The sequence below is a fragment of the Bos taurus genome, chromosome 17, assembly GCF_002263795.3.
Source record: "Bos taurus isolate L1 Dominette 01449 registration number 42190680 breed Hereford chromosome 17, ARS-UCD2.0, whole genome shotgun sequence".
Taxonomy (NCBI): Eukaryota; Metazoa; Chordata; class Mammalia; order Artiodactyla; family Bovidae; genus Bos; species Bos taurus.
The window spans coordinates 45,174,983-45,200,267 of NC_037344.1; the positions used below are offsets into that span (position 1 = coordinate 45,174,983).

A 25,285-nucleotide genomic window follows, 5' to 3' on the forward strand; every position below is an offset into this window, starting at 1 on the left:
CAGTCAGCCTCTCCCTGCCCGAGTGAACCAAGAAGCCCACTCTGCTGCAATGGAAACCCCGGGCAGGGTGAAGTCAGTCTCAGGGGCAGGTCCAAGACCCTGAGTTGTGCCTGGGGGCAGGGGGCCTGAGTTAACAGGTGGGGACCATAGAAGCCTGGGGCCCTGCTCTCAGGTCCTGCATCAGGTGAGACAGAATGAAAGGAAAAGGCCACAGAGGCGGCTTCCTGCAAACCGGCCATGGCAGCGCCAAGCATGCCTGCTCTCTCATCGATGCCAGCAGCTCTGATCTCGCCATCTCTGACCTATGTCAGAGTACACATTGAAGCCTGTGAGGTTGGGATAGGTGCCCAGGGGACAGTTTGAAGTGGGACAGGCCCCTGAGTTGGGCCTCCTGGCTGAGGGTCCCTGTGAGCATGCCAGGAACGTGCAATGCAAGGTCTACAGAAAGCAAGCCAGTCCCTCCTGTGTGCTTGCTGCACCCCCAGGCCTAGCCAATTCTCCTGGGCCCTCTTTACTGTCAGGCTCCTGCACAGGGATATTTATAGCAGCTTCACCTATAAATACTGACACTGAGAAGCCAGAGGACATCCTTTGGTAGGTGAACAGATAAATAAACTTGGTACCTCTAGACGGTATCATTCAGCACTGAAAAGAAATGAGCCATCAAGCCGTGAAAAGACATGAAGAAGCCACTCTGAATTAACTGCACACTGTATGATTCCAGCATTCTGGAAGAGGCAAAATTATGGAGACAGTAAAGGGACAGGGATTGACATTGGTGGAATGAACAAGGGCAGTGAAATGATACTGAAATGGTACATCACTTTACACGTGTCCAAACCCACAGCATGTGCACCGAGAGCGAATCACAACATAAACCGTGGACTCTGGGTGATGACGTGTTGGTGCCGGTTCAACAATGGTTAACAGATGAATCCCACCGGTGCAAGTTATTAATGGGGCAGTGAAGGGGGCAAAGCAGGAGAGGGAGAAGTATGTGCGAGTTCTCTGTACTTCCTGCACAATGTTTCTGTGAACCTGAAACTGCTGAAATGAAGTTTATTAAAGTGACAACAAAACGCCATGGTTGTCTTAATGCTCTTTTGGCGTTTGTAACATACGGGGGAGCCCCACAGAACGGAAGGGGCTGCCTCTCTGCCAGCACGACCCTTCCTGTCTACAGAGAAGGGAGCACGCGCTCCAGGAAGCCAGACTGGAGCAGCCCTGCTGGGACCCGACCTTTTGGGGCCCCACCTTCCACTTCCTCTTAACGCTACCTTTCCAGGAACTTTCGTCTCACATTGTGGTTAGCCTCTTTGGTAACTTAATGAATTATTTTTAACCTATTGAAACAATATGTAGTCTAAAAATGCAAACCTTACCACTCAACAATAGAGAAACCATCCAATTCAAGGATGCGTAAGGAACTTAAAATAGAAAAGATGTAGAAATTGCTGACAAACCTGTGAGAAGACACTTGGGGTCACTAACCATGAGGATAGTGCAAATCAAAACCACAGCCTCTCACACCCACACCGATGTGGAGCGGGGGACCCTCCTGGGATGGAAATGCTGTGGCTGCTGTTACAGTTTGGCGGCTGGTGAACCCCCAGAAGACTGAGCTCCTCAGCCTTGCCTTGAGCCTGATCCCCAGTCGCCAGGTGATGCTGCTGGACATGGGGATAGGGGGGCCAAGAAAGGAGGTGACAGAACAAGACAGTGACAAACCATCAGTAACAGCAGCTCAACAAATCCAGATGTTTATTTCCTTAAATTGATATTACACAATTTAACATAATGGTGTGTGTGTGGGGGTGGGGATCACACGAAACGTCTCTTAAGGTAGATTGAGAGGAGAGCTGTGTCATGGAGAACAGGACGGGCTGGCAGCACGCACCCTGTGCCCTGGGAGGCTGACAGCGAACAGAGCTGCGAGTGGCTACTCCCATGGCGCTGGCCTCCCAGTGGCCCTGATTCCAGCAGATCATAAAGCAATAAATACGAACACATTCTGCATTGGAGGAGAAACTCAAGTCACTGGTGATGAGACAGAAAGGGGTCCCAGGCCTGCTTGCTTTTAGGTCCAAGCATGGAGGCAAGATTTCAAGTATCACCGAGAGAAAAAATGAGGGTCTTCACCTAGGCCTGGGGTGAGACCTCAAAGCTGTGGGTGATGGACTGGGGCCCCCTCTGCATCCTTGTGAACAGGTTTGAGAGAAGTTGGGCAGGGCTGGCAGATCAAGGAAGGGCACCCTAGGGCCTAGAGGAGGGCTTTTCCGCCAACCCCCCAAATATGGCCAGGACCTGGGTGTGTGTGGGGTGACTTAATGTTAAAACCTACTGTGAAAGCTGGACTGGGAGGCTTTTGCACAAATACGGTCATCACCTGCCCACCATCTTCAGGCAGGAAACGAGGGCGAGGGTAGGGCAGACAGCTAAGCGCAGACCGCACGCGCCCAGCACCATAGACCCCCCCAGGTCTCGGCATTGCTGCCGAGGCCGTCCCTGCCCTGCTCCCACCCTTTCAAAACAAAACATCAACTCGTATGAGTTTTCTTAAAAAAAAAAAAAAGAGTTACAGAAAATAAGACACGTTTTAGGAGAAAAATGTGAAAGACTGCAACGTCTGTGCTGGGTTTTGGAAGCTCGGTGCTTCATACTGTCCGTCCCTAAAAGAACATTTAAATAAGACGGCTGTTTCCCGAAGAGGGTCCTGGGTGGCGGGCATAGCACATGTGCTCGTGGGGCTGTTTATACACGTACACGAGAATACGGGTGTGCACACACGCCTCATAGTGCAACAGCCGGGACCGAGTGGCAGCCCCGGGTCCAGTCCGCCTGCATAAAGTGCTGGGTGATTCACAAAGCTGGGTGGTGGTCTCGGGGAAGGGCAGAGGAGGGAGCCAGGAGGATACACCTTTTCCTGGGTGGATCCACTGGGCAGGCCTGGCGGCTTTGGCTTGAGTGGGCATCATGGTCTCAGGACCTCTGTCTTCAGCATGACAGCCCTGGGGTCTGGGTGGGGTCGGGGGATGCCCACGCATCCCCACCTGCCATCGAGGCAGCCGAGAGAGAAGTTCAGATCGCTGGCTGGGCTAGGAGTTCTGCCTGTCAGCCAGGCCAAGGGACTGGCCTGTGCTGAGGTTCTGGGTGGGGCCCTCCACCGCCCTGAAGTCCATGGCCAAGGAGCCCAGGAGATGGAGACGTGGCTTGAGGCCTGGCTCTGGCCGCTGGGTGGGGAGCCGAGGTCCTTTCCCCAGCACCAGCGAGCAGTGTCAAGGCCACAGGCTTGTCTCTTTCGGCCTGGCCAGCACACTGCTCCCCGCCCCATGGATCTGCAGAGAAGGTCCAGTCCTTTCGGCACAACAGGCCGGGCCTCCAAGAGGTCAGGCACAGATGCCGGTCAGCAGGGCCGAGAGTCTCCGCTCAATGCACAGCTTGCCTGCAGCGAGGGAGGGAGAGAGGGTACCCAGTGAGCGGGTGCCCAGCTGCTCCCCCCCGCTCCCCCAGGCCCAGTGGCACTGACACTTGGCGATGTTCTCCACGTCCGCCTGGTCCGTGAGAATCTGCTGCAGCCCCTCCATGAGCAGCAGGGCCTTGTGGTAGCGCTGGACACAGTCCTCCCGGCGGTGGAACATCTCATCCAGGGCGGCCGACTGCACCTGCCGGGCGAGGGTGGAGGCTGGGTCTGGCAGCCCCCCAACCGGGTAGGAGGACCTGGAGCTGACTGCCTGCAGGCTGGAGGGCATGAGTGACGGGGCAGGGTGGTGCGGGCACCGTCCAAGTCACATGAGGCCTAAACAGATGCCCACTCACCTCAGGCAGTTGGGGTTGCAGATCAGACCCCGAGGGTGGCTAGCTCTGCTCCCAGGTCAGCACTGCCACTGGGGAGAAGGCTCCCTCAGACCTGGTCCCAGTCACTATCAGTGTGGGCCAGCGACGGCATAGCTTAGCAATGGTCACCCCAGGAGTTTGGGGATGAGAAGGCAGACTTTTCCCAAATGTTTATTCAAACATTGCTTTTACTACAAGTGACTTCTTTCAAAAAACAGAGATTGCCTTAGAAGCCACTCGTTTTGGAGAGCAACAGAGGCAGAACACTGAGCAGGGCCCCTCTACGCCCCCAGCTGTCTTCACGCTGTGTCTTCCGAGCTGGCCTGCCTGCACAGGTTTCTTCTACTGCAGAAGAAACCAACTCACCTGTAAAGAGACTTGAAAACGAGGTCCCCTGTTTTCCTGGTAAGGAAACTGAGTTTAGAGAGGGGTGTGACCAGAGATACACTTGGACGATGGAGTCACACTGTGGGGCTTAAGCTCAGGTGAGCTCTGGGCTCCTTGCTGGGGCTGGAGCGGGGCCTGTGTATCACTGGTTGGCAGAGTAGACAGCATGGTGGAGCAACGCCCTCTGCAGTCTGGCAGAGCTGTGGCCATCAAACAGCCCTGCCCACTCCTTGGCCCGCTCTCCCAGCTCCTCCCCACGCGGGGTCCCGTAGGTCGTACCGTCTGCACTGCGTGGCTAAAGATGAGCTTCTCGGCAGTGACGCTCTGGATGCGGTCCAGGAGCCGCTGCTTGTCCAGGAAGAAGCGCTGCAGCCGCAGGCTCAGGCTTTGGCAGGACACCACGCTGGTCTTGTACAGCTCGTTCAGTTTCCGCACCACTGCAGGAGGGGACCTTGCAGCTCAGGCTGACTGCAGGAGTGGGGACCAACAGGCAAAAAGCCCCTCACTCCACCCCCGGGGCAGCTTTCTGACTCCACCTCCTATGCATTCTGCCCCAGCAATGCACACTGTGCCTTCCCACCCCCAGACACAGGGCCCTGCTTCGGGGCCTTTGCACCTGGCCTTCTACCATCCCCTTGGCCGTTATCCCACCTGGGTGGGGCCTGCACCAGGTAACCTTAGAAAGGCCTCCCGCATCACCTCACCCTCCCTGTCTTCCCCACGAGCTCACAGCCTCCTGCCCCGACCCTGCTGGGAGCCCGAGCCATCCGCCCTCACCTTGCTTCACGGTGGACGACAGGCAGAGCTTGCCGGCCCGGATCTGGTCGATGGCGGTCTGCAGGCCCGAGGACAGGAGCTCGGCCACCTTCAGGTAAAGCACCAGCTGCTCTGCAAAACTAGAGGGCGGCACGGATGTGTCAGGGGGCTGGGGGGCCCATGCCCCAGGCGGCCTCCCCGCTGGGCACCCACTGGGCACACCCACCCCCACTCGCGGCTCAGCAGGCTGATCTGGTCGGCCACCACGCTCTCCTGCAGCTGGTCCTCAGGCCCCCCGGCCGCCTCGCTGGCGCTGCCCTTCAGAGCCGCGATCTCCAGGATGTGCTGGACAAAGACGAGCGTGAAGCGCAGGCTGTGCAGGATCTCCGTGTGCTCTTGCTGGGGAGACCGGGCGGCTGAGCGACGGACCTTGACAACCCTGTGACCAGCCCTGCCCAGAGATCATGCTGGGCCTCATCCCAGCCCCAGCTCTCACCTCCATCAGGGTCTCCTCAGGGAGGTCGGGGGCCTCGAAGGTCACGGCCCCCTCCAGGTTGGCGGTGACAGGGTCGGCAAAGCTGCAGCAGTGGCCGGGGGCGGGGACCTCGAGGGTGGCCTCGCTGTAGGCCCCGGGCGCCAGGTGGCGGGCGGAGGAGGAGCCGGCCGAGCTGAGGGAGCTGGAGGAGCCCACTGTGGGGAGAGGGCTGGTGAGCAGGGGCCCTTACCACGGCTGCCCCTTCCCCACCAATCTTCTGCCACTCTGAGACACAAGTCTGGTCCCCACCACCCGGCTGCTCTCCCTCCAGGGAGTAGAGCCCACAGTGGAGGCCTCACCACTCCCAGGCCTCCGTCCACTGTCCACTGTAGGTGGGACCCTCGAGTTCAGAAGCTGGGGTTGCAGAGGCCTGTCTGTATGACCTGTGCCCGCCCAGAGGCAGCGCTGAGCCCTAGACCCCTGACCCTCCCGGGGGGACCCTCCCAGGGCCTCAGCGTGGGGGTGGTGCCCCGGTGCCCAGGGTATCACCCCTGCTGCACTGGTGCCGTCAGCCACCGCCCTCCCGCTTCCTGAAGGACGGCGTGGGCCACTGACTCACTGCAGCTTTGAGGCCACCAGACAGTCCTCACCTGAGAACATGGTCGTGCGGGGGCCCTGGGGTGGCGTGGTCCCGCTGGGGGGCGAGCCCACTGTGAACACTACGGGGGAAGGGCTGCTGGCGCCCCCAGCACGAGCTCCTGGGTGCAGGTTCCCTCCGAAGCCAGCAGAGGGCGCTGGGGGAGTGAGAAGAGGCGCTCAAGTTCCTCCCGCCACGGCCCCCCACTTCCCAGAGAGCTCCCCACCGACCCCTCTGGCGCACCAATCTCCATGGGCTTCTCCTGCAGGCTGTCCGTGCTGCCTGAGTCGGGAGCCTGCGTCCCAAACGCAGCCTTAAGGAGCAGATCTGTGAGGCGGCCGGTGCTGAGGGACCTGCAGGGTGAAGGGTGGTATGAGGTGCCATGAGCCGCCCTGGGGGTACCAGTCTACCCACTTCCCAGGGCTGGCCCCCTACACCCCACAGGCAGGGCCTGGGGAACCTCACAGTCTGGTCAGCGTGCCCAGCCCTGCCCATTCCAGGCAGTTACTGTCACCCATTGAACAGATGTGCAAACTGAGGCTCAGAAGTGGTGGTGGAGGGAGTGCGGTGCAGGCAAACAGCAGGTAGGCCGCGCCGCAACTCCCCAGGCAGTGTTGGGGGAATCCTCAACACTCACCTTCCGAAGGCGCCCTTGGTGTCCTCGGTGGGCCGCAGGCCGGGGCCCAGTTGCTGCCCCTGGAAGGGCCCTGCCTCGGAGAGGTCGGGGAGCGTCCGGTTCCGTGGCGGCGTCATGACCACGCCTTGCCGGGCCAGGAGGGTCAGCAGGTTCTGGGAGCTGGGGGTCTTGGTGAACTCGAACACGGGCACAGTCTAGGAGGGGCAGGGAAGGTGCTGAGGATGACCCGCATGGTAACGCTAACATCCTGACAGGGTCAGCAGTGCTGGCCTGAATCTGCAAGGCCCCACGCCTCCGCAAAGGCCCAACCCTCACTGACCCAAGTCTTCACAGCAAAGAAGTGAGACTTGTGTGTGGCTGACTCCGTCCTGTGCTGGAGCAAAGGCACACATGCAGACATGTACCATGCTGGGCACACACGTGTGCACCTATGCCCTCACACAGACACCATCAGGTGGCTGCAGGTACTAGCCCCATTTCACAGACAGAAAACTGAAGCAAGGGCTGAACTAAATCATCTGCCCATTGCGGCAGCTTAGGTTCTCTGGTGCTCTGGACCCTGGATCAGGGTCAGGATACTTCCCATCAAGGGCCAAGAAATGTTGTGCCTTTGGGGCCAGTCTTCATCGCGGCACTCCGCGTGTAAATGGGGAGATTTATGGAGTCAGCTACCAGCTGGTGCAGAAGATCTGGGCGCAGAGGGCAGGCCCAGCTGTGCTGGAGCATGCAGGCCCCACCTCCGGCTTCTGGGGACCCTCATGTCCTGCGGGAATCCCACCAGGGAGAAAGCCCAGTGGCCCAGGCACATGGGAGAAGTACAGCGTCACTCCCACCCACCCCCTGGAGGTCTGGGGCCCTGTTACCTTGGTGGGGGAGCCCAGGATAGGGGGCAGGGGGTTTCGCTGCAGGAAGTCAGGCAGCTTGGGCGAGCCGCGCAGGGGCCGGCAGGATTGAAGTCCGTGGGAGGGCTGGGGGGGGCTGGCCTGTGGGTGGCCAAACGCCACCCCCAGCGGGTCCGTAGGGGGCTTGGGCAGCTTGGGACGGACGACATGCAGGTCGGACAGGTTGGGGGCGCTGTGCAGGCGGTAGCCCAGCCCGCTGGTGTGGGGAGAGTGCTCAGGTGCAGAGGAGCCTGGGAGGGGACAGGATGAGCCCAGTCACAGCCGTCCGTGGACGCCTGGACCAGCCCACACTACCAACCAATAGTATATAGAGGCCCCCATTCTGCTCAGGATTCCCTTTACCCTCACAGTCACCCAAGCCACACTGCACCCACGCTTTACTGCGTACCTGGAAACAGGCACAGAGACACTGAGACACCTGCCCAAGGTCACACGGCATGACAGGAGTGAGGGCTGAATTTGAGCCCCCTCGTCAGCCTCCATAACCTGAAGGCTGGAGCTTGTTAAACAGTCTTATGGAATTTTCTTTCTCTCTTCAACTCATAAGAAATGATGATTATGGGGCTTCCCTGGTGGCTCAATGGTAAAGAATCTACCTGCCAAAGCAGGAGACCTGGGTTTGATCCCTGATCCAGGAAGATCCCACATGCCACGGAGCAACTAAGCCTATGTACCACAATTAATCAGCCTGTGCTCTGGAGCCTAGGAATTGGCAATTACGGAGCCTGTGTGCTGCGACTACTAAAGAGCCTGTGTTCTGCAACAAAAGCCACCACAATGAGAAGCCTGCACAACTGCTCGCCACAACCAGAGAAAAGCCTGCACAGCCCCGAAGAGCCAGCACAGCCAAAAATAAAGAAAGAAAATTATACTTAAATAAACCTTAAAAAAAAAAATGATGGTTGTGGACAGGAAGACAACCACTGTTCTAAGCAGTGACAGGCCAGCCCAGGGAGGTCAGCCCAGCTCCTGTGCCCCTCCCCAGCTCCACCCTCAAACCCATCAATCAGGCTAGGGCTGCACCCACCTGGACGAGGGGACCTGCCACCCCGCATCTCAGATGCTTGAGGGGAGGGTGCTCCACTCCAGCCTGGCCGCTCAGGGATGGTTCCGACTTGGGGGAAAGAGAAATTGCCAGGGTCAACATGGGATGGAGAGCAAGACCCTCCCCTGCCCCAGGGTGAAGACACCCAGTCCCACTCAGAGGCTGGTCTCCCAGCAGTATATAGGCTCACCCTGGGGAGACGGTGTGTAGGGCCGGCCCCCACCCAGGGACAGCTTCCTGGCCAGGGCGGCTCCGTGCTCAGCGTGGGACGGGGGTGATGGGCTGGCCCGTGCAAAGCCCAAAGGACTGGTGCTGCCTGACCTGCGGATGGCAGAGGACCTGGGGACAAGCAGTACGAGGTGTGAGGTCCCCAGCCACGCTCGGCAAGGGCCACGAGCATGCCATGTGTCTGTCCCCCTCCATTCAAATAATGGGCTTCGCCAGGAGCCAAAACCAGCTGGGCGTCCCCAGTCCCTGCCAGGGTGACTGCCAACTCAGAGGGGCTTCCGGGAATTAATTTGAAAAGTACCCCTTCCCACTCTCTTTTGGAACTTAACACAAATCACCATCAGTTTTATAAACACAAGCAGTCACCGTACAGCTAGAGTGCCAGAATGTCCACGAGGCAAGTGGTGGCACTGATGGTTAAGCAGTGTGCAGCCTGCACAACCGCACTTGAGAGACGGCCCTGCACCACCCAAGTGGGGTTCTTACCACAAACGAGCCTGGCCAGTGGGGGGGCCCTGCACTCACCGCGCTGTCTGGTACTGGGTGGGTGACTGCAGGTTCTGCTCAATGCGCTGGTAGTTCTGCACCTGCGTGGGGACTGGGATGGGGACAGAGGCCCCACATCTGCTGCTGGAGAACGTGCCAGTCCGGCTGTGGTGGGCAAAGAGAGGTCAGGGTCACTGCAGGCGGGGCACTGGGCTGAACCCCAGGCCCAATATCCCGGGGCAGAGGCCACTCCAGCCACCTGCTTCCCTGTCTCCGCACACGGCCACTACTGCTTCCAGGGGGTATCAGGGACTGTCTGTGGGCACTCCCTCCCCACTACTCTACACTCAGGTGGCTTCTGGTTGGGACCAGCCAGTAGGAAGGGGACAGAGGACAGTGAGTGGGCTGCTCCTGTGGGCTCTGGGCATCCCTGCCCCCTTGGCCCTACAAGCTCGGGGAGCGGGGCTGATGACACTGGTCTCTGGCAGTTCCCCCAGCCCCCACCTTGCATCCTTCTCACCACAAACCCTCCCTTCTGCTGGACCACCCATGAGGGGCCTGGCAGCCTGCCCAGCCTCTGGACATGACTGCTTCCTGCATGGCCCGGCTTGGTGCTGGCGTGCTGTGATGCCAAGGGAAGCCTAGGTGGCCCCTGCCCCACTTACCCTGAGGGGCTAAGGGAGCTGCCGCAGGGCGGGGAAGGAGACGGGGTCCGGCCACGGCTGTCCAGGCCTGTGGAGGCCGCCAGCGAGCTCCTGCGGACAGAGCAACAGGCAGTCCCCACTCAGGACAAACGTGCACACGGACTCTGGCATCACCCTCGGGACCCCATCCTGCACTGGGCACAGGAGACCTGGCCCTGCCCAAACTCTGACCCGGAGGGTCGAAAGATAACCTAAGAGCAGGCACTGCCCTCCCCTCAGAACAGGGGGCAAGGGGCACGGGGCTAGGGGATGCTTACCCACTGCACATCAGGCTGTCTGGGGGCGGCTTGGCACCTGCTGCCTCAGCCACCAGGTCACCTGTGGACAGGAGATGAGTCAGGCCAGACCCAGACACCTCCTCCTGGGGTGGTGGGGGCCATGCAGGGCCCAGCACTCTCCTGTCCCTGTTCTGGCACTCACACTGCCACCTCCCTTTGCCTGTCTGGACTCAGGGCTCTAAAGGAGACCCTGGTACCTCCCCTGCCCAGCAGCCTTGAGCCAACCTCAGGCCGGGTGTCCACACCTCCCAATCTGGGTCTGCCCCTCCTCCCGGATCTTCAGGTTCCCCCCTTCCCTCCTGCTGTCCTCCTTGCAATGCCCTCGGCTGGGTACCAGGCCCCTCCTCTGCATCAGAGCCAAGCTGACAGGCTCAGGGTGCCCCACTGGACACCAGGGCTGGCTCCCACCCAACCCCATCTGCTGGTCTCGGTGGCCAGGGCCAGCGAGAGAAGCACCAGCATCTAGAGTCAGGAGAGGAACTGAGGACCCCAGGACAGGGCTTTGGAAGGGTTGTGGGGCATAGGCTACAACTCAGATACAGATGGGCAGGTGCTCTGGATGCTCTGGACACTCGGGGGCACAAGGCCTGTGTGTGGCCAAAGGCAGGACTCAGCTCTGACTCAATGACCAACCACATATGGGGTGGGAGCTTCCAAGTCCCTTCTTAGGGGTGTATCTGGCACATCTGCAGTGAGCCCCCTGCCCACCCTGTGGGGGGCCCCTTACCTGGAAACTGGGCCGGGACCATGACAAAGTCGTCGGTGTCGCAGGATGAGTCCTTGCTGCTGCCGCCTGAGTCCCGGGAGCCATGCAGGAAGCCAGCAGCCTCGGCCGGGGAGGTCAGGGTCTTCTGGAGCTCCTGCTGCATCTCCCCCAGGGACTGGGGGTCAGAGGGGAGCCCGCTGAGACTCAGGCCCAGGGCCTGGGGGAAGCAGGGCTGCTGGGGACGAGGCCAGGGCTCTGCATGATCTTCTCCCCAGCGGGTCACGCTCGCCTGTGACTTCCCCACAAGGACAGTCATCTCACAGAGCCACCTGCCCCCCAGGGTGAGGAGGCGCTTCACTCCCACAAGCTCCAGGGAGACCCCCTTCCAGGTGACCCTCCACTTCTCCCTCCGTCCTGTGAAGGGTCGTACAGCCTGGCACGCTGGGGACATATACAAGGGGGCAAGGCTGCCTGTGCACAAGCCCTGTGCCACGCTCAGCAGACGGGGCACCAAAGAGCTGTTTTCTCCGCCACCAGTCCAGCCCTGGTCCCTGCCTAGCAGGACGGACGGATGGACAGGTGGAGGCTCAAGTCCCAGCACCCCCAACCCCGCGCACAACCTTGCCAGACCTCACCCCACCCCTGTACTGGGAACATGGGCTGCAAGGATCGGATCCCAGGACACAGGGACCCCTGCACACAATCCTCCCTGGGGCCCCTGTCCGTGTCCACCCATGCACAAGAACGTTCAGAGCTGATGCAGTCCTGAACTCGCTGACGGGCATCAGGTCAGCCTCCGGGACACAACCGGGGAGGGGGCCCTGAAAGGGGACTTCACCCACTTCTACCGCTCCACGTCCACAAGCAGAATGTGTAAGTCTGGTGTCATCTGACCAGACAACACTGCAGAAAGAAACGTGGGGGCCTGGGTAGGACAGAAGCCCCAACAGGGTTCCTGCAGCTGTCTACATGCCCCAAAGCCGAGGGGAGAGGAGCCCGTAGCCCCGACCCTGCGTGTGACTCACCGGTGGGGAAGCCAGGTGTGAGGTGGAGCTGCTGCTGGAGCTGCTGCCAGACCCCGAGCTCGGGTACGAGGGCACGGGCACAGGAGGGGCTGGGGGAGGGTGTGGGTCAGCGCATGTCAGCACGGGATGTTGCCGGGCCCTGCACACTCCCACCCCGCCCATGACAACCCCACACCCTCCAGGAAGCCAGGGAGAAGACCTGTGCGAGGCCCCTGCCCCCACCTCCCCAATCCCGCTGCACCAAGTCAGCTGAGCTCAAGCCCACTCCATGGCCTGGGGGTCCCTAGGGACTACAGGCTGGAGCAGGACTGGGGAGCTGGAAGTGGGGGTGGGGTTGGAAGCCCATGGGGAGAAGGGAGGCACAGGAGTCCTAGAACCCTCAGGGGACTCACACTTCTTCACAGTGGCACTGGCATCCAGAAAGGGGTGATGGAAAAACTCATCTGCAAGAGAAAAGTTGGGGCAGGGCTCAGGAGGGTCTGACAACAGAACTCCCAGGGTGAAGGCTGGGCCCCCACCATCCCTTCCTGTGGGCCTGAGCTCCAGCAGGCTCTGGCCCCTGTCCTGGCTGCCTCACGCCAGGCACGGGGGGAGACAGAGCCCCAGCTGGCAGCTCTTGAACACATCTGGCACCCCCAGTGTGGTCCAGGCTGGGCTCCACCCACCCTTCCGACAGTTCCCAGCAACGCTGCCTATTGCACAAGTGGGGGTTTTTCTATCTGTGCAGCTGGGAAAGGAGCTGTGGGAACGGGGAAACCCGCTCACTGTGGCCACAGGGGCCCTGGAAGCTGGGGGTGCAGGATGAGGGGTGCAGGGCTGAGAGCTAGAAGGGCCCCTGTCCCCCAGGCCTGTCAGAAGGAGTAGGGGGCCGAGCGGCCGGCACTCACCAAAGTCCATGCGGTCTTTGTGGTTGCGCTGAAGCAGAGCCAGGAGCAGCTGTCTCAGCGGGGCTGAGGTCTCCCGGGGGATGCTGGGGGCACAGAGCACAGCGTTGACAGGGCAGCCTGATCGGGGCAGTGAGGAAGCAGGCAGGGGTCTGCCGCCAGGGGAGGGGCACTCACGTGGGGACCAGCGTCTTGTTCTTCTCGTAGAAGAGGCGGAGGTCCTGGGGACTGCTGGCCTGGAAGGCAGGGAGGGGTACTTGGCCACTGCCCACTCTGCACCTGACCCCGAGAGATCCACGGTCCAGCGCCGCCAGCCTGCCTGCCTGAACACTGAGGGCCCTCCCACGCATCCAAAGAAGGAGTGCCCCTCTCCCCACTCAGGCTGTGGAATCGCGGGGACCGCACAAAGGCGGAGGCTGGGGGCGCCCAGAGGAGGTTGCTGGGCCTTCCACCCACCTGCTGTGGATGACTTCTGGGTAACTGCTGCAACTGGTTGTTTGCTTCTTGAAATTGAAAAGTAGCCAATGTGCCAGCTCCAGAAGAGGGCCCTAGAGTAAGTTTGCTCCACAAGTGGGCCCTGCCTCCCTTGATAACACATGGCTGGCACATGCGTGTTCATTAATCATTCACTGAGCCCTGCTATGTGCCAGGCACTGTTCCAGGCACGAGGGTACAACGTTCCCAAGGCTGACATGCCAGCCAGGGACAGCCCTGTGCTTGCCCACATGGGGAAAACAGTAGGCAGGGAGGGGTGGAGGGAGCTGGGGGTGGAGGCTGGCCTAGGTCACTGGGCAGGCACAGAGGCTCTGGGGCAAGCTGGTGGCAAAGGAGAGCTGCGAGGTCAGGCCATGGAGTCACTGCAGGACGCGTGTGTTTGTGGGGTGGGCTCAGACGCACGGGCCCTCTAGGGTCCAGCGCAGGACAGGCCACTGCCTTCCAAATGTAGGGTACACCCCAGAGTTTGGGGTCCTGGTATCAATGTCCTGGCTCACTTCGGCACTGGAATGGGTAGGAGGGAGGCCGTGACACTTGGTTCAGACATACACATGGACAAACACAGGAGTGCTCCAGAACCAGTGGAGACTCCGGCCTTGGCTCTAAGCAGGATAGAGCCCTGAAGTGACTGCACAGTGGGAAGCTGGGTGATCATGTCATGCAAGTGGAGGGGAGGCTGCAGGACTTTAACGACCCACGACTATGGCAGGCTGCAGAGACGAGCACGTGCACACCTGTAGCAGACCCCTCTGCCCTGGGCCCTCACCTGGAACGGCGCCTTCCCTGTCAGGCACTGGTACACGATGGTGCCGATGCTCCACAGGTCTGCCTTCCCGTCATAGTGCTGGGACATGATGACTTCTGGGGCCTGCGGGGCGTACAAGTTTGTGTGGTGAGCATGGACACTGAACTGTGCTGACCAAGGCCTGCCTCCAGCCAGGCATCAGCCAATTAGGACAGACACCAGCCAGGGGCCACCCAGTCACACAGACACTAGCCAGGTGTCAAACGCCATAGACATGGTGGGGAACAAATGGTATATCCATGTCGGCTGCCACCCAAGGTGAGACCACAGGATGGGGCTCAGCTCTGGACACGGGAGGGGACCCTGCTCCCGTGTGGATGGAGGCCCCCTTTGACAGGGCAATGCAGCAGGGGCTGGGGGTAGCCACCTACCATGTACATGGGGGAGCCACAAAGTGTGGCTGCCATCATGTTGCTCTGCAGGTACCGGGCGAAGCCGAAGTCGGCTGCAGGCAAGGAGAGATGTGTGAGGGGGGGCGGCTGAGGCCCCTGGGGCCCCCGGGTCGCAGCCACCCCGCCTCACCAATCTTGACCCGGATGTTGTTGGGGTTGGCGCGGCGCCCGCCGGGGTTGGACAGCAGGATGTTCTGGGGCTTCAGGTCCCGGTGGATGATGCCCTTGCTGTGCAGGAGCCGCATGGCGCCCGCGATCTGCTGCAGGAAGAGCCGGATGGTGTCCTCGCTTAGTGTGCGCATGGCTGCAAAGGGGACGGGGTTCAGGTGGGCGCAGCTCACCGGGCACCCAGAGTGAGGGGCCTCCTACTCCTCCTACTGCTCCCTGCGGCCTCTGAACCCACCCTTCGCACCACCTGACCCTGAGCTGCTCCAGCGTGCCCTCCAGCTCCAGGGTGTCGCCCAGCACACCCTGCCCCTTCTCAGGTTAGGACCACTTCTCAGCAGCTTCCTCCACCTATTGCTCAGGGTAAACACCATGGCCAGAGGCTGCTTGAGAAGCCCCAGGTCCAGCTTCAACCAGCGAAGGGCTCATCCAACAGGTGAGAGAGCAGTTCCCCACTTTTGCCAGGACCCTGGGGAGGCCTGCCCCCTGTGGATAGCCAGGGATCTCTGGAGTCCAGAGCACTCAGGACAGGCCTGTCTCCTGCAGAGCCACCAATCAGTGGCCATAGGGACACCCCGCAGGGCACCACATCCCAGCAGACTGAATGGAGCCCAGCTTAAGAGTGACCCTTCCAGACCAAGTCTGCCCTGCAAGGCCATCCTTTGTGGTTTTGACATAGCATGTAACCCTAACAGGTCTTCAGTCACCCTTCCATCCTTCCCAGCAGGCGACACCACCTTTAGGCCTAAGAAAGCTTGTTCACACCAGGCCACCTCTCACACTGGGTCAAGGTGAGCACACAGCCCATTCAGCCGCGGGTGTCCACTCACTGTGCAGGTAGTCGGCCAGATCCCCGCCGTTACAGTACTGCAAAAGACCAGCCACGTGTCTTGGTCAGCTGCCAGGGGAGACCCTGCAGCCCAGCCCAGGTCTCCCCATTACCCAACCCCAGGACACCTGCTCCCCTGGCACTTGGGGTAGACATGCCTTGCAACTCTCAAGGAGGTCAACGGGGATGCTCACCACCCCTTCAGCCCCTGCTGTGGCCGCTGGGCTGCTGGCTTGGTAAGCCCACAGACATGAGGACAACTTCTAACCCCTAGATGACAAGGGGCCTGAGAAACAGGAGGGCCCAGCCTCCTGGTTCTTACAGCCGGCCGCCAGGACTCACCTCCATGACCAGGTAGACGGAATTGGCCATTTCCTGCAGGACACAGAAGAGGCAGTGAGAGGTGGTGGGGAGCACGCCCTGTCCCCCAGTCTGGCAACTGTCTGGGAAGCCCGGCTTAGCCCCAGTGTGACCTGGGTGCCCGGCCTCTGCAGCTGTCCTCAACATACTGCCTGGGCTCAGGCAGCAGCTCCGGGAGTCACACCAGGGCTCAGACAGTTGGTTAGTGACCAGGACATAAGGACATCTGAGGGCCAAGTGAGTTTGAGTGACAGGAGGAGGAGCCAATCATATCACTCTGTTTGTCAAGGCGGGAAAGGAGCTGAGGTCCCAGGAGAGATGTCAGGGCTGGAGTGACGACCCCACCTTCCAGGGAGGGCCCCCGGTAACCCCAGGACTCCAACAGGATCAGGGTCAGCTCCAGCCCTGAGGTCCTGATGGGACTTCCTGTCCTATTGAGTGGCGAGTTGTGGCCGAGTGGACCCAGCTGGTGGGGAATCCAGGCCCGCAAAAACGACACAACTGGGGTATGAGGGCCTTGTCTCTCAGGCCAAGGCAACCACTCCTGCCTTCAGACTCAAAGATGCCAAGAGGATTACAGGTCAGTGCTGCCAGCCCACTGCTAGCCAGGAGCACCAGGCCAGCTTCCGGCTCAGCCCTTGGCCACTCGTGGCCTCAAGGAGACACTGGCATCCTTGGCTCGGTCCACACCCGCAAGTCTGAGGGGCCTGTTGCCTGGACTGGTGTGGAACCCCACCAGTGTCCCTACGGGAGATGCCCTTGAGATCCCAGGTCACCGATGAGGAAATAGGCTGGAGGAGCCAAGTCCACCAGGCAGGTGTGGACCTGAACTCTTCGCTCTCCTGCAGACCACTCCCTCCAGTCTTCCCCAGGTGGGGCTTTCCCTAACTGCGGGGGGCTCTGCCAGCCAGGACAAGGTCCCCAAGCCCCTTCAGCACCAGTACGTTGCAGGGTCTTGGAAACCAGGAAGAGCTCCTCCCGCCGCTCCTCCCCCCACCCCGCAAAACCACCAAGTCCTCATTCCTCACCAGCATGCTACTCCCAGGAACTCCAACTTCTAACCCACCCCCCATCCCCTTGCAAGGGGGCAAGTGTGTGAGCTGCCCCTGTAGCTCTCAAGGCAAGGGGGGAGCCCCAAGGGGGAGGTGGCTGCAGGAGGGACATATCTCAGTGGCCTCTGGGGGAGGGCACCCGAGGCCCAGATAGACTTGACCCCTCAGCAGCAGGCCACCGCCTTCCACTCCTACTCAGGTCCCAGACATGTCCGCATTCCCACCCGGCAGGACAGAGGACCCTGACCCAGTCACCCTGCCCCCAGGAGGTTGGTTCCGGGCTCAGACCCACATCAACGGTGACACAAAGCCACTAGTGACACCCTCTGTGTAAATGTCAGTGCCTTGTAACAAGAAAACCCCTCCACCCCGCCTCCAGGGCTCTACCAACAGAGGGCCTGTGGGTCTAGGATGGAGATACCCCAGGGAGCAGGGATGAGGTCAACACGGAAACCTCTTAGAGCTGGCTGGGGCCCGGATCAAGCCCATTTCCACATGTCCCCACCCCGCCTCCCCAGGCTGGTTACTCTGTGTCCCAGCAGGCATGCAAGAAGCCTCCAAAGTGCCCAGCTGGGGCTCCTCCGGGAGGGGGGCAGGCTCTGTCCATAGAAGTCCACAGGGGCCCTGCCCATCCCCCCAGGAGTGAGAGCGTGGGAGCTGCCTGCAGGCCCCGCCCTCCCAGGCCAGCTGTGGGCAGAGATAACTCAGGGTAGGGGAAGGAAGGAGTCCTAGGAGGTCACACGTGGACTGGTTAGGGGGGCCCAGGCCAGCGGGGAAGGCACACTGGGAGACAGGGGGACAGAAAGAGGGAGATCAAGACAGAGGAAAACACATGGAGGCTCAGGAGCAGAGTCGGAGGCTCCCAGCAGAGGACCCAGCAGAGGGCGGAGGGAGGTGCCAGAGATAAGGACCCAGAAATAACCCCGGAGATCAGAACACCCACTCCCCGTGACACCCAGGCCACCTGCTCCCTCACCTGCTGTCACCCGGACCATGGCCACCTCTGCGGACAGACGTGCTGAGCAGGCTCCCAAACTTACCCACCAGGGAACACCCTTGTCTCGAGTGGCCCAGAGGCTCTGCCCCACCTGGGCCATGCAGCCAAACGGGCAGCAGAGCGGGGACTCAGGGCCCCTGCTTCCCAGAAAAGCCCCCAACTCACCCACCGAGCCAGGGACCGAGTGACAAGGACAGGAGACGGATGCAGCATCCATGCCCACAGGGTGTCTGTCCCCAGAGTCACCCAGGCCTGGCAGGAACGCTGCCACCACCATGCCCGCTTGGGGATGAGGGGCCTGCCAGCTGGGAGATGCACCTGTCGTCCCCCAAATCTGGGAGCATCCACACCTCATGATCACCTCCTCACCAGGATGTCCCTGTGGCCTCAATGACAACATGCTGTGTTTTGCACCCAGGAATCCACGGGACCCCCATACCCACCGTACCTACTCCATCCAGGGAGCTTCCAAATGCCAGGCCAGACGCACTCCCTCCCTTGTGCCAGCCCACAGGGCCCACTGCCCTGGGGCTCGCCCCAAACCCCGCAGGTCCTACTGGGCATAGAGGGTCAAGGGTGGGGGGCGGGGGGAGTAGCACCCACCAAACCTCACCACGTGGGATTCAAGCCTAGCATCAGAGGGCCCCTTAGGCCAGGGCCTGTCTCCCCGCCAGTGGCATCAGCTTGTAAGGCACTAAAGCAGCCGGCTGGCACGAGCCTTGGCCATTCCCTGAGGAGGTCAGGAAACGTGCCCAAGGCCCCGCCACCCCTCATGCCAGGTCCAATGACAAGAGCCCCAGCGAGAGGGCCTGCAGGGCCCCCGGTGGAACACTCTTCCAAGGAGGCTGTGTGCCCAGGCCCTCCTGCCACCTGAGGCCTCGCTGGGCATCCCCCACCACCCACCTTTCCCTGAAGAAGACGACTCTCTGGGCCCCCTGGGGGAAGAGAAGTCAGTGCGGCCTCGAGGGCACAGCTGGTCAGCCCCTGGCAGCCTGCTGCCCACCCGGAGCCTGAAAAGGTTCTGCCTCGGCCTGTTTCCTCATGAGCTAAACTTGGTCTTCACAAACTCCCCCAGGAAGTGGGGACCAAGTGGGCTCCAGAGGGCAGGCCTCCTCCTTAGGGGTCAGTCCAGACACCTGACTGCCTCCTGGGTCTGCAGTGATCCCAGAGCGAGAGAAGGTAGGCAGATGAGCACTACCAGCTGTATTCTTGTCCTCAGGGGTCCGTTACGTCATTAACACAAGAATACACACACGGCTGAGGCGCTGCCCTCCCCCCACCCCGGCCCCCGGGTCCTGCAGGGAGCACAGCAGGGCCACCACCTCCATCACTCCAGTCACCCCCAGTGCAACCTGAGGACTGCGCAGGCCCCAGTGATGTCCTCCTATTTGAGGGCAGAGAGGTCCTGCAATTCTGCTTCTCACACAACTGGCAAGGGAGGGGAAGGGTTGGGTACCGGAGTCCTGACTACCCCACCGTGCGGCCCCCAAGGCAGGGGGCGGTGAGCCCCAACCTGTGCGCCTGAGGTGAATGGGCAAGGCCTTCAAGGCAGGATGACATGAACCCTCTCTCTCTCTGTGGTGTGCCCACAGGCCCTGGGGACGGGGTTGGCCTGGGTGTCAGGGCCAGGTGTCCTGAGCAGCCTGGCACGGGCGCCCAGGCACGTAGGAGGCTGCCCCGCCACAGGGTGCTAAGGTGCTTTGCTTAATAGGATCCGAGCTCCAGGGCTGGGCCGAGCCCACTCTGTCTGGTGATCCTGGGCTGGGCCTGGTGGGCAGGTGGGTGGGCGGGCACTGACCTAGTTACCTCCTGGGGAGTGGGCTGTCTTGGCTCCCAACAAGGTGGCAAAAGCCACAGCCAGCGCCAGAGCGCGGCCGCCCACGGGAGCAAGGCTGCTCCCTGCCCCCAGGCTGGGCTCTCCTGGACAGCGCCCAGACAGGAAGGGATGCCCGGCCCCACCCTGAGGAGGAAGGCCCACCCTCCGTCCTCACGGAGCCTCCTTCAGCTTCTATTGTGTGCCTGCGGCTCCCGGGAGGGGGGAAGGGGAGGCCGGCTGCTCTCTCCAGCCCCCTTCTTCCCGCATGCCGGGCCTGCCCCTGGTTCGGGAAAAGCAAGGACACTTCCAGAATGGAAAACACAGAATCGACACGGTCCTCCCTGGGACGGCATAGTCCACTTACTACTGAGCCGGGGCTCTGAAAAAAGCAAGGCCAAGGGCTGCCACTGTCCTCAAAGTTCCCACAGAGAGGCAGACCAACCCTCCGCCACCCCCGACAAGGTGTCCACCAGCCCAAAGTCACAAGAGGCTGGCTCTGTCGGCCAGGCTGGCGAGAGTGAGTCATCCAGCTGTGGGAACCAGCCAGACGGCATGCAGGCCTCAGGAAGGCCCTCCTCCCGGGGCACGCTGGGCAGGGCTGGTCCCCAGATTCCTAGGATGGCCGCTCTCCCCAGAAAGAGCACATCTGGACACCACACAGCAGGCTAGCGTTAAGACCGAGGGCCCAACCCTCTACCCCTCAAGGAAAGGCCAGGGCTCCAGGTGCCTCCCCACAAGTCTGCAGGCCTCAGGACAGAGCACCACCCCCATCCGCCACCCCACCCCCGACCCCTGCCGGGTGCCTACCTACCACCTACCCACCCACATCAGCCTGGCCTGACAACAGTCACTATTCCCTATGGCCCCAAAACAAAACCACCTCAAAAGACAAGAGGCAACCTGAGGGAATATTTGTAAACTATCACAGAAGGGCTTTCCTTAATATATAAACAGTTCCAATATATAAAGAGTTCCTACAAATCAACGATATTTATATAGCTCTTATTAAGTACCAAGTACAGGTCTAACCAGGCTTCCCAGGTAGTACTGGTGGTAAAGAACCCGCCTGCCAGTATAGGAGACATGAGAGACTTGGGTTCGATCCCTGGGTTGGTAAGATCCCAGGGAGGAGGGCATGACAACCCACTCCAGTATTCTTCCCTGGAGAATCCCATGACAGAGGAGCCTGGCAGCCTACAGTCCCTAGGGTTGCAAGGAGCTGGACATGACTGGAAGCAACTTAGCACGCACAGGTCTAAGTGCTTGATATATATAGACTCAAGTTGTCACCACACCACCCTACGACACAGGTGTACTGTTAAAATCTCCAATTTTCTGGGTAACAGAGAGGCAGCAGGAGGCTGAGTAGTTTGCCCAAGGTCACACAGGTAAGTAAATGGGGGAGCTGGGCCCAGAAAGGCAGTATGGCACAGGGCCCATGCCATTCAACACCATGCTGTCCAGCCTTGGGAATCACAAGACCTACAGGAATACATCCCTGGGCAGGAGGCATTCCTAGTGTTCCTGTGCACAAGGAGAGATGCTGAGCCTCACTCAAAAGTGAAAAACAAAACCATACGAGACACCATTTTCCACCACTCAGAGTGGCCAAGATGAAACTCTGATAACAGATCTCCTGGCAACGATGTGGGGAGACAGGCCCTCTCACAGGTAGCACTGCTGTGTCCACAGTCCATCCTCAATGGACCACAATCTGGCAACTGTTCCCAACTAAAATACGCATCCTCTTACTTCTAGGAATCCACCCTGCAGACACATACACACGGCAAAGGTGAATCAAGGAGAGTCACCACCACACTGCTGACATGTCAGAATCCCAGAATAACCCCATGTTCCATCAGCGGCGGATTGGTGAGGTCAACTGTGGAATATGGGGCCATGAACGCCCACAGCTGCAAATAATACCCACAGCCACGATCATTAACAACACTAAGACACACAGTTTCAACCAAACAACTCCAGACTCTGTTTTACAGAGAAAGAGATGGAGGCACAGAGAAATTAAGATATTGGTCCAAGGACACACAGCTAGTTTAAGTGGCAGAACCAGGACTGGAACTAGGTCACCTAGCTTCAGAGCCTGGGCTCTGAATCTTGCAGAAGGAATGAGGGATAATTCTCCTGGAAGGAGAGGGGGTGTCATTTCTCACCTCAGGACTGAGACAGTTAATGTGGAGTGACATAGACTTTCTCCAAAACACACACTTAAGCAAAAAATACCATAGAAGAACAGTGGATGGTGTGGCAGCAAAAAGGTCCGTGAGGATGTATCCTGATCCCAGAGAGACCCTCTGGGGGAGATGGGGCTCACTGGGACAGGGGTGGTAGAGTCACCTTTTTCCACACCCCTTTTGTACTGCTTCTTCATTTTTAAGTCAAATCATTAATTGTTTTTTAAAGCCATGATTTCCTGGGTCCCATGGGTGTCTCAGTGGAGAAGGTAATGGCAACCCACTCCAGTATTCTTGCCTGGGAAATACCATGGACATGCAACCTGGCGGGCTACAGTCCATATGATCACAAGAGTTGGATACGACTTAGCAACTAAACAAAGCATGTTTCAGACTGGTGTCTAAGGACTTGGGGAACCACCTTACACTCCGAGGGCTGAAAGCACAGAGCCCCAGGTGAGGAGCCTGGAAATGAGAGACTGGCTGGCCCTTAAGCACTTCCTCCACACAGGGGAAGCCATAGCATTGCCAGCCCTGGAGGAAGTGGCACTGCCCACAACCAGGTGTGTGGCCCAGCCAGGATGGGAAGAAGGGAGAGAAGTGTGTATATATGTGTGTGTCTGAAGCGGGGGCGGGTAGGGAAGAGTGGGAGAGGAGGAAGAAGAGGAGGAGACAGGGGGCCGCCCTCTTAGCCCCAGGACACAGCTTCCAGGCACCCGCTCTCGCTGTCACATTGGACGTGGGCCCTCCCCAAGTCACCTCATGTCATGCCACAGCACCCAAGGCCACAGCCCAGCTCTGAAGGGGGAGGGAGAGGACAGGGCAGGAGGGAGGAGGCCACCAAAACACAGTCGGGCTGGGAACTTCCCCTCAGCCAGGGGCTGGTCCCGTGGCCTCAGTAAACAGGTTTCAAAACCATTAGTCAGCACTTTGGCCCTCAGATTTGCTGCCTCAGGTTCCTCGGTCCCAAACTGGGTCTCCAGGGTCTCAGACCCGGGCCAAGGCTGGGACCCACCGCCAGGCCCACAGGCCAGGGGCACTGAGGGAAGCTGGCCTCAGCTTTCTGGGCCAGCTAGGCCTGGGGTGGCCTCATCAGCTGGGTGCCCGCCTCCCTCCTGCCTCCTGCCTGGGTGGCTGGCCCCAACTGCCAGCAAGAAGGAATCTCCCTTGGCTCCTCCCCTCCCCCAGTCTGACGCAGGGAGACACTGGCCAATGCCAGGCCACTGGAGTAATGTCAACAAACAATCGGTCGGCCCAGACAGGTGGTCCAGGCCGGCAGGATAACCCTGGGCCTGGGCTGGGGACAGGACTCACCTTCGGGACCACTGGGTCCGACACCTCTGGAGGGCCACACAGTAGCCAGACCTCCCTCCGTGGAAAAGTGCTGGTGCCCGTGGCAATTGGGGTGCCAGGGAAGGTGGGAGCTCTCCTAACATGCCCAGAGGAAGCCCAGACACAAGAACTGGACTGAGGGTGGGGTCTCCAAGGTCCCATCAGGCCTCCAACACCCATCCAACACATAGGGGTGCCCAGCTCCTTCCCCCAACACGAGATGCTGGCCTAGAACAATCTACTCCTAACAGGGTCTCCAGCAGTTAGCTGGCCTGGGAACGGGAGCCACCAGGGCCTGAAGCTAAGCTGGGGCCAGACTGGGGAGAACACAACCCCTCCCCACCACAACCACAGCCCCAAGCCTTACCTGAAAGTCGTACAAAGCCACGATGTTTTCATGTTTCAATTCCTAGGACAGAAAGCCAAGTTTCCGGTGAGTGAGGTGGACTCACCCACCACCCTCGCCCCTCTGGCTTCTGGTGTCGGCTCACCTTGAGGATTTTTATTTCCTTCCCTAGGAGAGTCTGAGACTTGGCGAGATTCTTCTTATTAATGCACTTGACGGCGACCTCCAGGTCGTGTTTCTGAAAACGAAGCGTGGGTGTCCCTCAAGTGCCGAGAACCTGGCAACCCCTTGAAGGCCTTGCCCAAGCCAGGTAAGCACCTGGCAGGTCCCTGGAGATGACCGGTCAGGAGTGTATGAGGGATATGGTCCCAGGGCTGTGGGGTGGAGATGAGGGGACGCCTGGCTATGTACATGTGGGGCCCCCGGCGGGATGAAGAGGTCTCCGGGATGTGGAGGTGGGGACGGGGGGTGCCCAGCGGTAAGGATAAGGGGGTCCCTGGAGCGGAATGTGGGGGGACCCTGGGGCGGGGGGGCCGCCCTCGCCAGGGCTCTGCCCGGGCTCGCCTGCCCCTCACCTCGCGGTGGCGCCCCTTGAAGACCACGGCGAAAGCGCCGTGCCCAATCAGGTCCTTGCGCGAGAACTCGAACTTGCCCACGGCCTCCAGGCCGCCGCGGCCGGGCTCCATGGCGCGGACGGGGCCAGGCAGGCCGGGGCTCAGGCGACGGCACAGACCGGGGGCGGTAGGCAGGGGGCGCACCCCATCGGGCAGCCCGGGATGCGGACGCGATTCGACTCCAATCCGATCTTGACCCGGGCTCGGACCCTAGCTTCGGATCCGACTCGGGCTCCGGCGGGGAAACAAAAGAGCCGCTGCCGCCGGGGCCCGGAGCCTGAGACGCCCGCGCAAGCGCATTGAGCGCCGGGTGGGGCGGAGCCTGGGGGCGGGTCTGCCCAGGAAGGGGCGGGGACTGGTGCGTGCCTGGCCTGGGAGGGGCGGGGCCTGGCCAGTGGCCGCGCTTAGTAGGTGGTGGCGCCGGTTGTGGGGCGGGGCCATAGTGGGCGGGTCCTATTAGGGGCGGGACCTATCGGATGGTTAGGCGGGGACAATAACGGGCCCTCCCCCTTGGTAATGGCATGGGAGCTACAAGCCTGGTCATAGGCCAAGGTTGGTCCTCCAGCCAGTTCTCCTCCAGCTCCCTTGCACTACGTCCTTTGTCTGTGCACCCTAGCGGTGCACATTTGCCATAGTCGCCATTAATACCTGGCGACTGCGTACCCCAGGGCTGGGGATTGGATAGAATAAATTCTTCGAAAAACAACTACTGCATTGCAGGTTAAGCATTTAAAATTGTGCTCAATAGTTAAAAACTTTTCCCCAAAACTGCACCAAACCGAAGAAATAGCCCAGAAGTCCTAAAGGTTAGGTCAATTCTGATGCATCTTTTCTATGGAATAATACACAGCAGATTCTTAAAGGCAGAAGTGGTCAGATAAAAAGTGCTCCAGGACTTCCCTGGTG

The 25,285-nt window shown here is 60.3% G+C and overlaps 1 protein-coding gene across 6 annotated transcripts; it reads right to left on the reverse strand.

The window, feature by feature from the left end:
- Positions 1–1,744: 1,744 nt before the first annotated feature.
- ULK1 (unc-51 like autophagy activating kinase 1) lies at positions 1,745–24,667 on the reverse strand. Of its 6 annotated transcripts, none has more exons than XM_010813825.4 (29): positions 24,341–24,667; positions 23,911–24,003; positions 23,787–23,828; positions 16,013–16,045; positions 15,672–15,708; positions 14,807–14,980; positions 14,656–14,729; positions 14,246–14,347; positions 13,162–13,220; positions 12,988–13,070; positions 12,493–12,543; positions 12,101–12,189; positions 11,097–11,250; positions 10,349–10,409; positions 10,053–10,142; positions 9,427–9,552; positions 8,864–9,012; positions 8,656–8,742; positions 7,590–7,858; positions 6,727–6,920; positions 6,333–6,442; positions 6,103–6,246; positions 5,474–5,667; positions 5,204–5,376; positions 4,999–5,117; positions 4,501–4,658; positions 4,201–4,236; positions 3,527–3,662; positions 1,745–3,442 (listed from the first exon to the last, which is right to left on the reverse strand). In XM_010813825.4, exons 1-29 carry the CDS (start codon positions 24,449–24,451, stop codon positions 3,387–3,389), a joined length of 3,204 nt encoding a protein of 1,067 aa, XP_010812127.1. In that variant the 5' UTR covers positions 24,452–24,667; the 3' UTR covers positions 1,745–3,386. The 6 variants fall into 6 exon arrangements, with proteins under 6 accessions (XP_010812127.1, XP_010812125.1, XP_024833068.1 ...); XM_010813823.4 differs by having other exon boundaries at positions 11,097–11,307; XM_024977300.2 differs by lacking the exon at positions 24,341–24,667 and adding an exon at positions 23,402–23,516 and having other exon boundaries at positions 11,097–11,307; positions 23,911–24,000.
- Between the last annotated feature and the right edge of the window lie 618 nt (positions 24,668–25,285).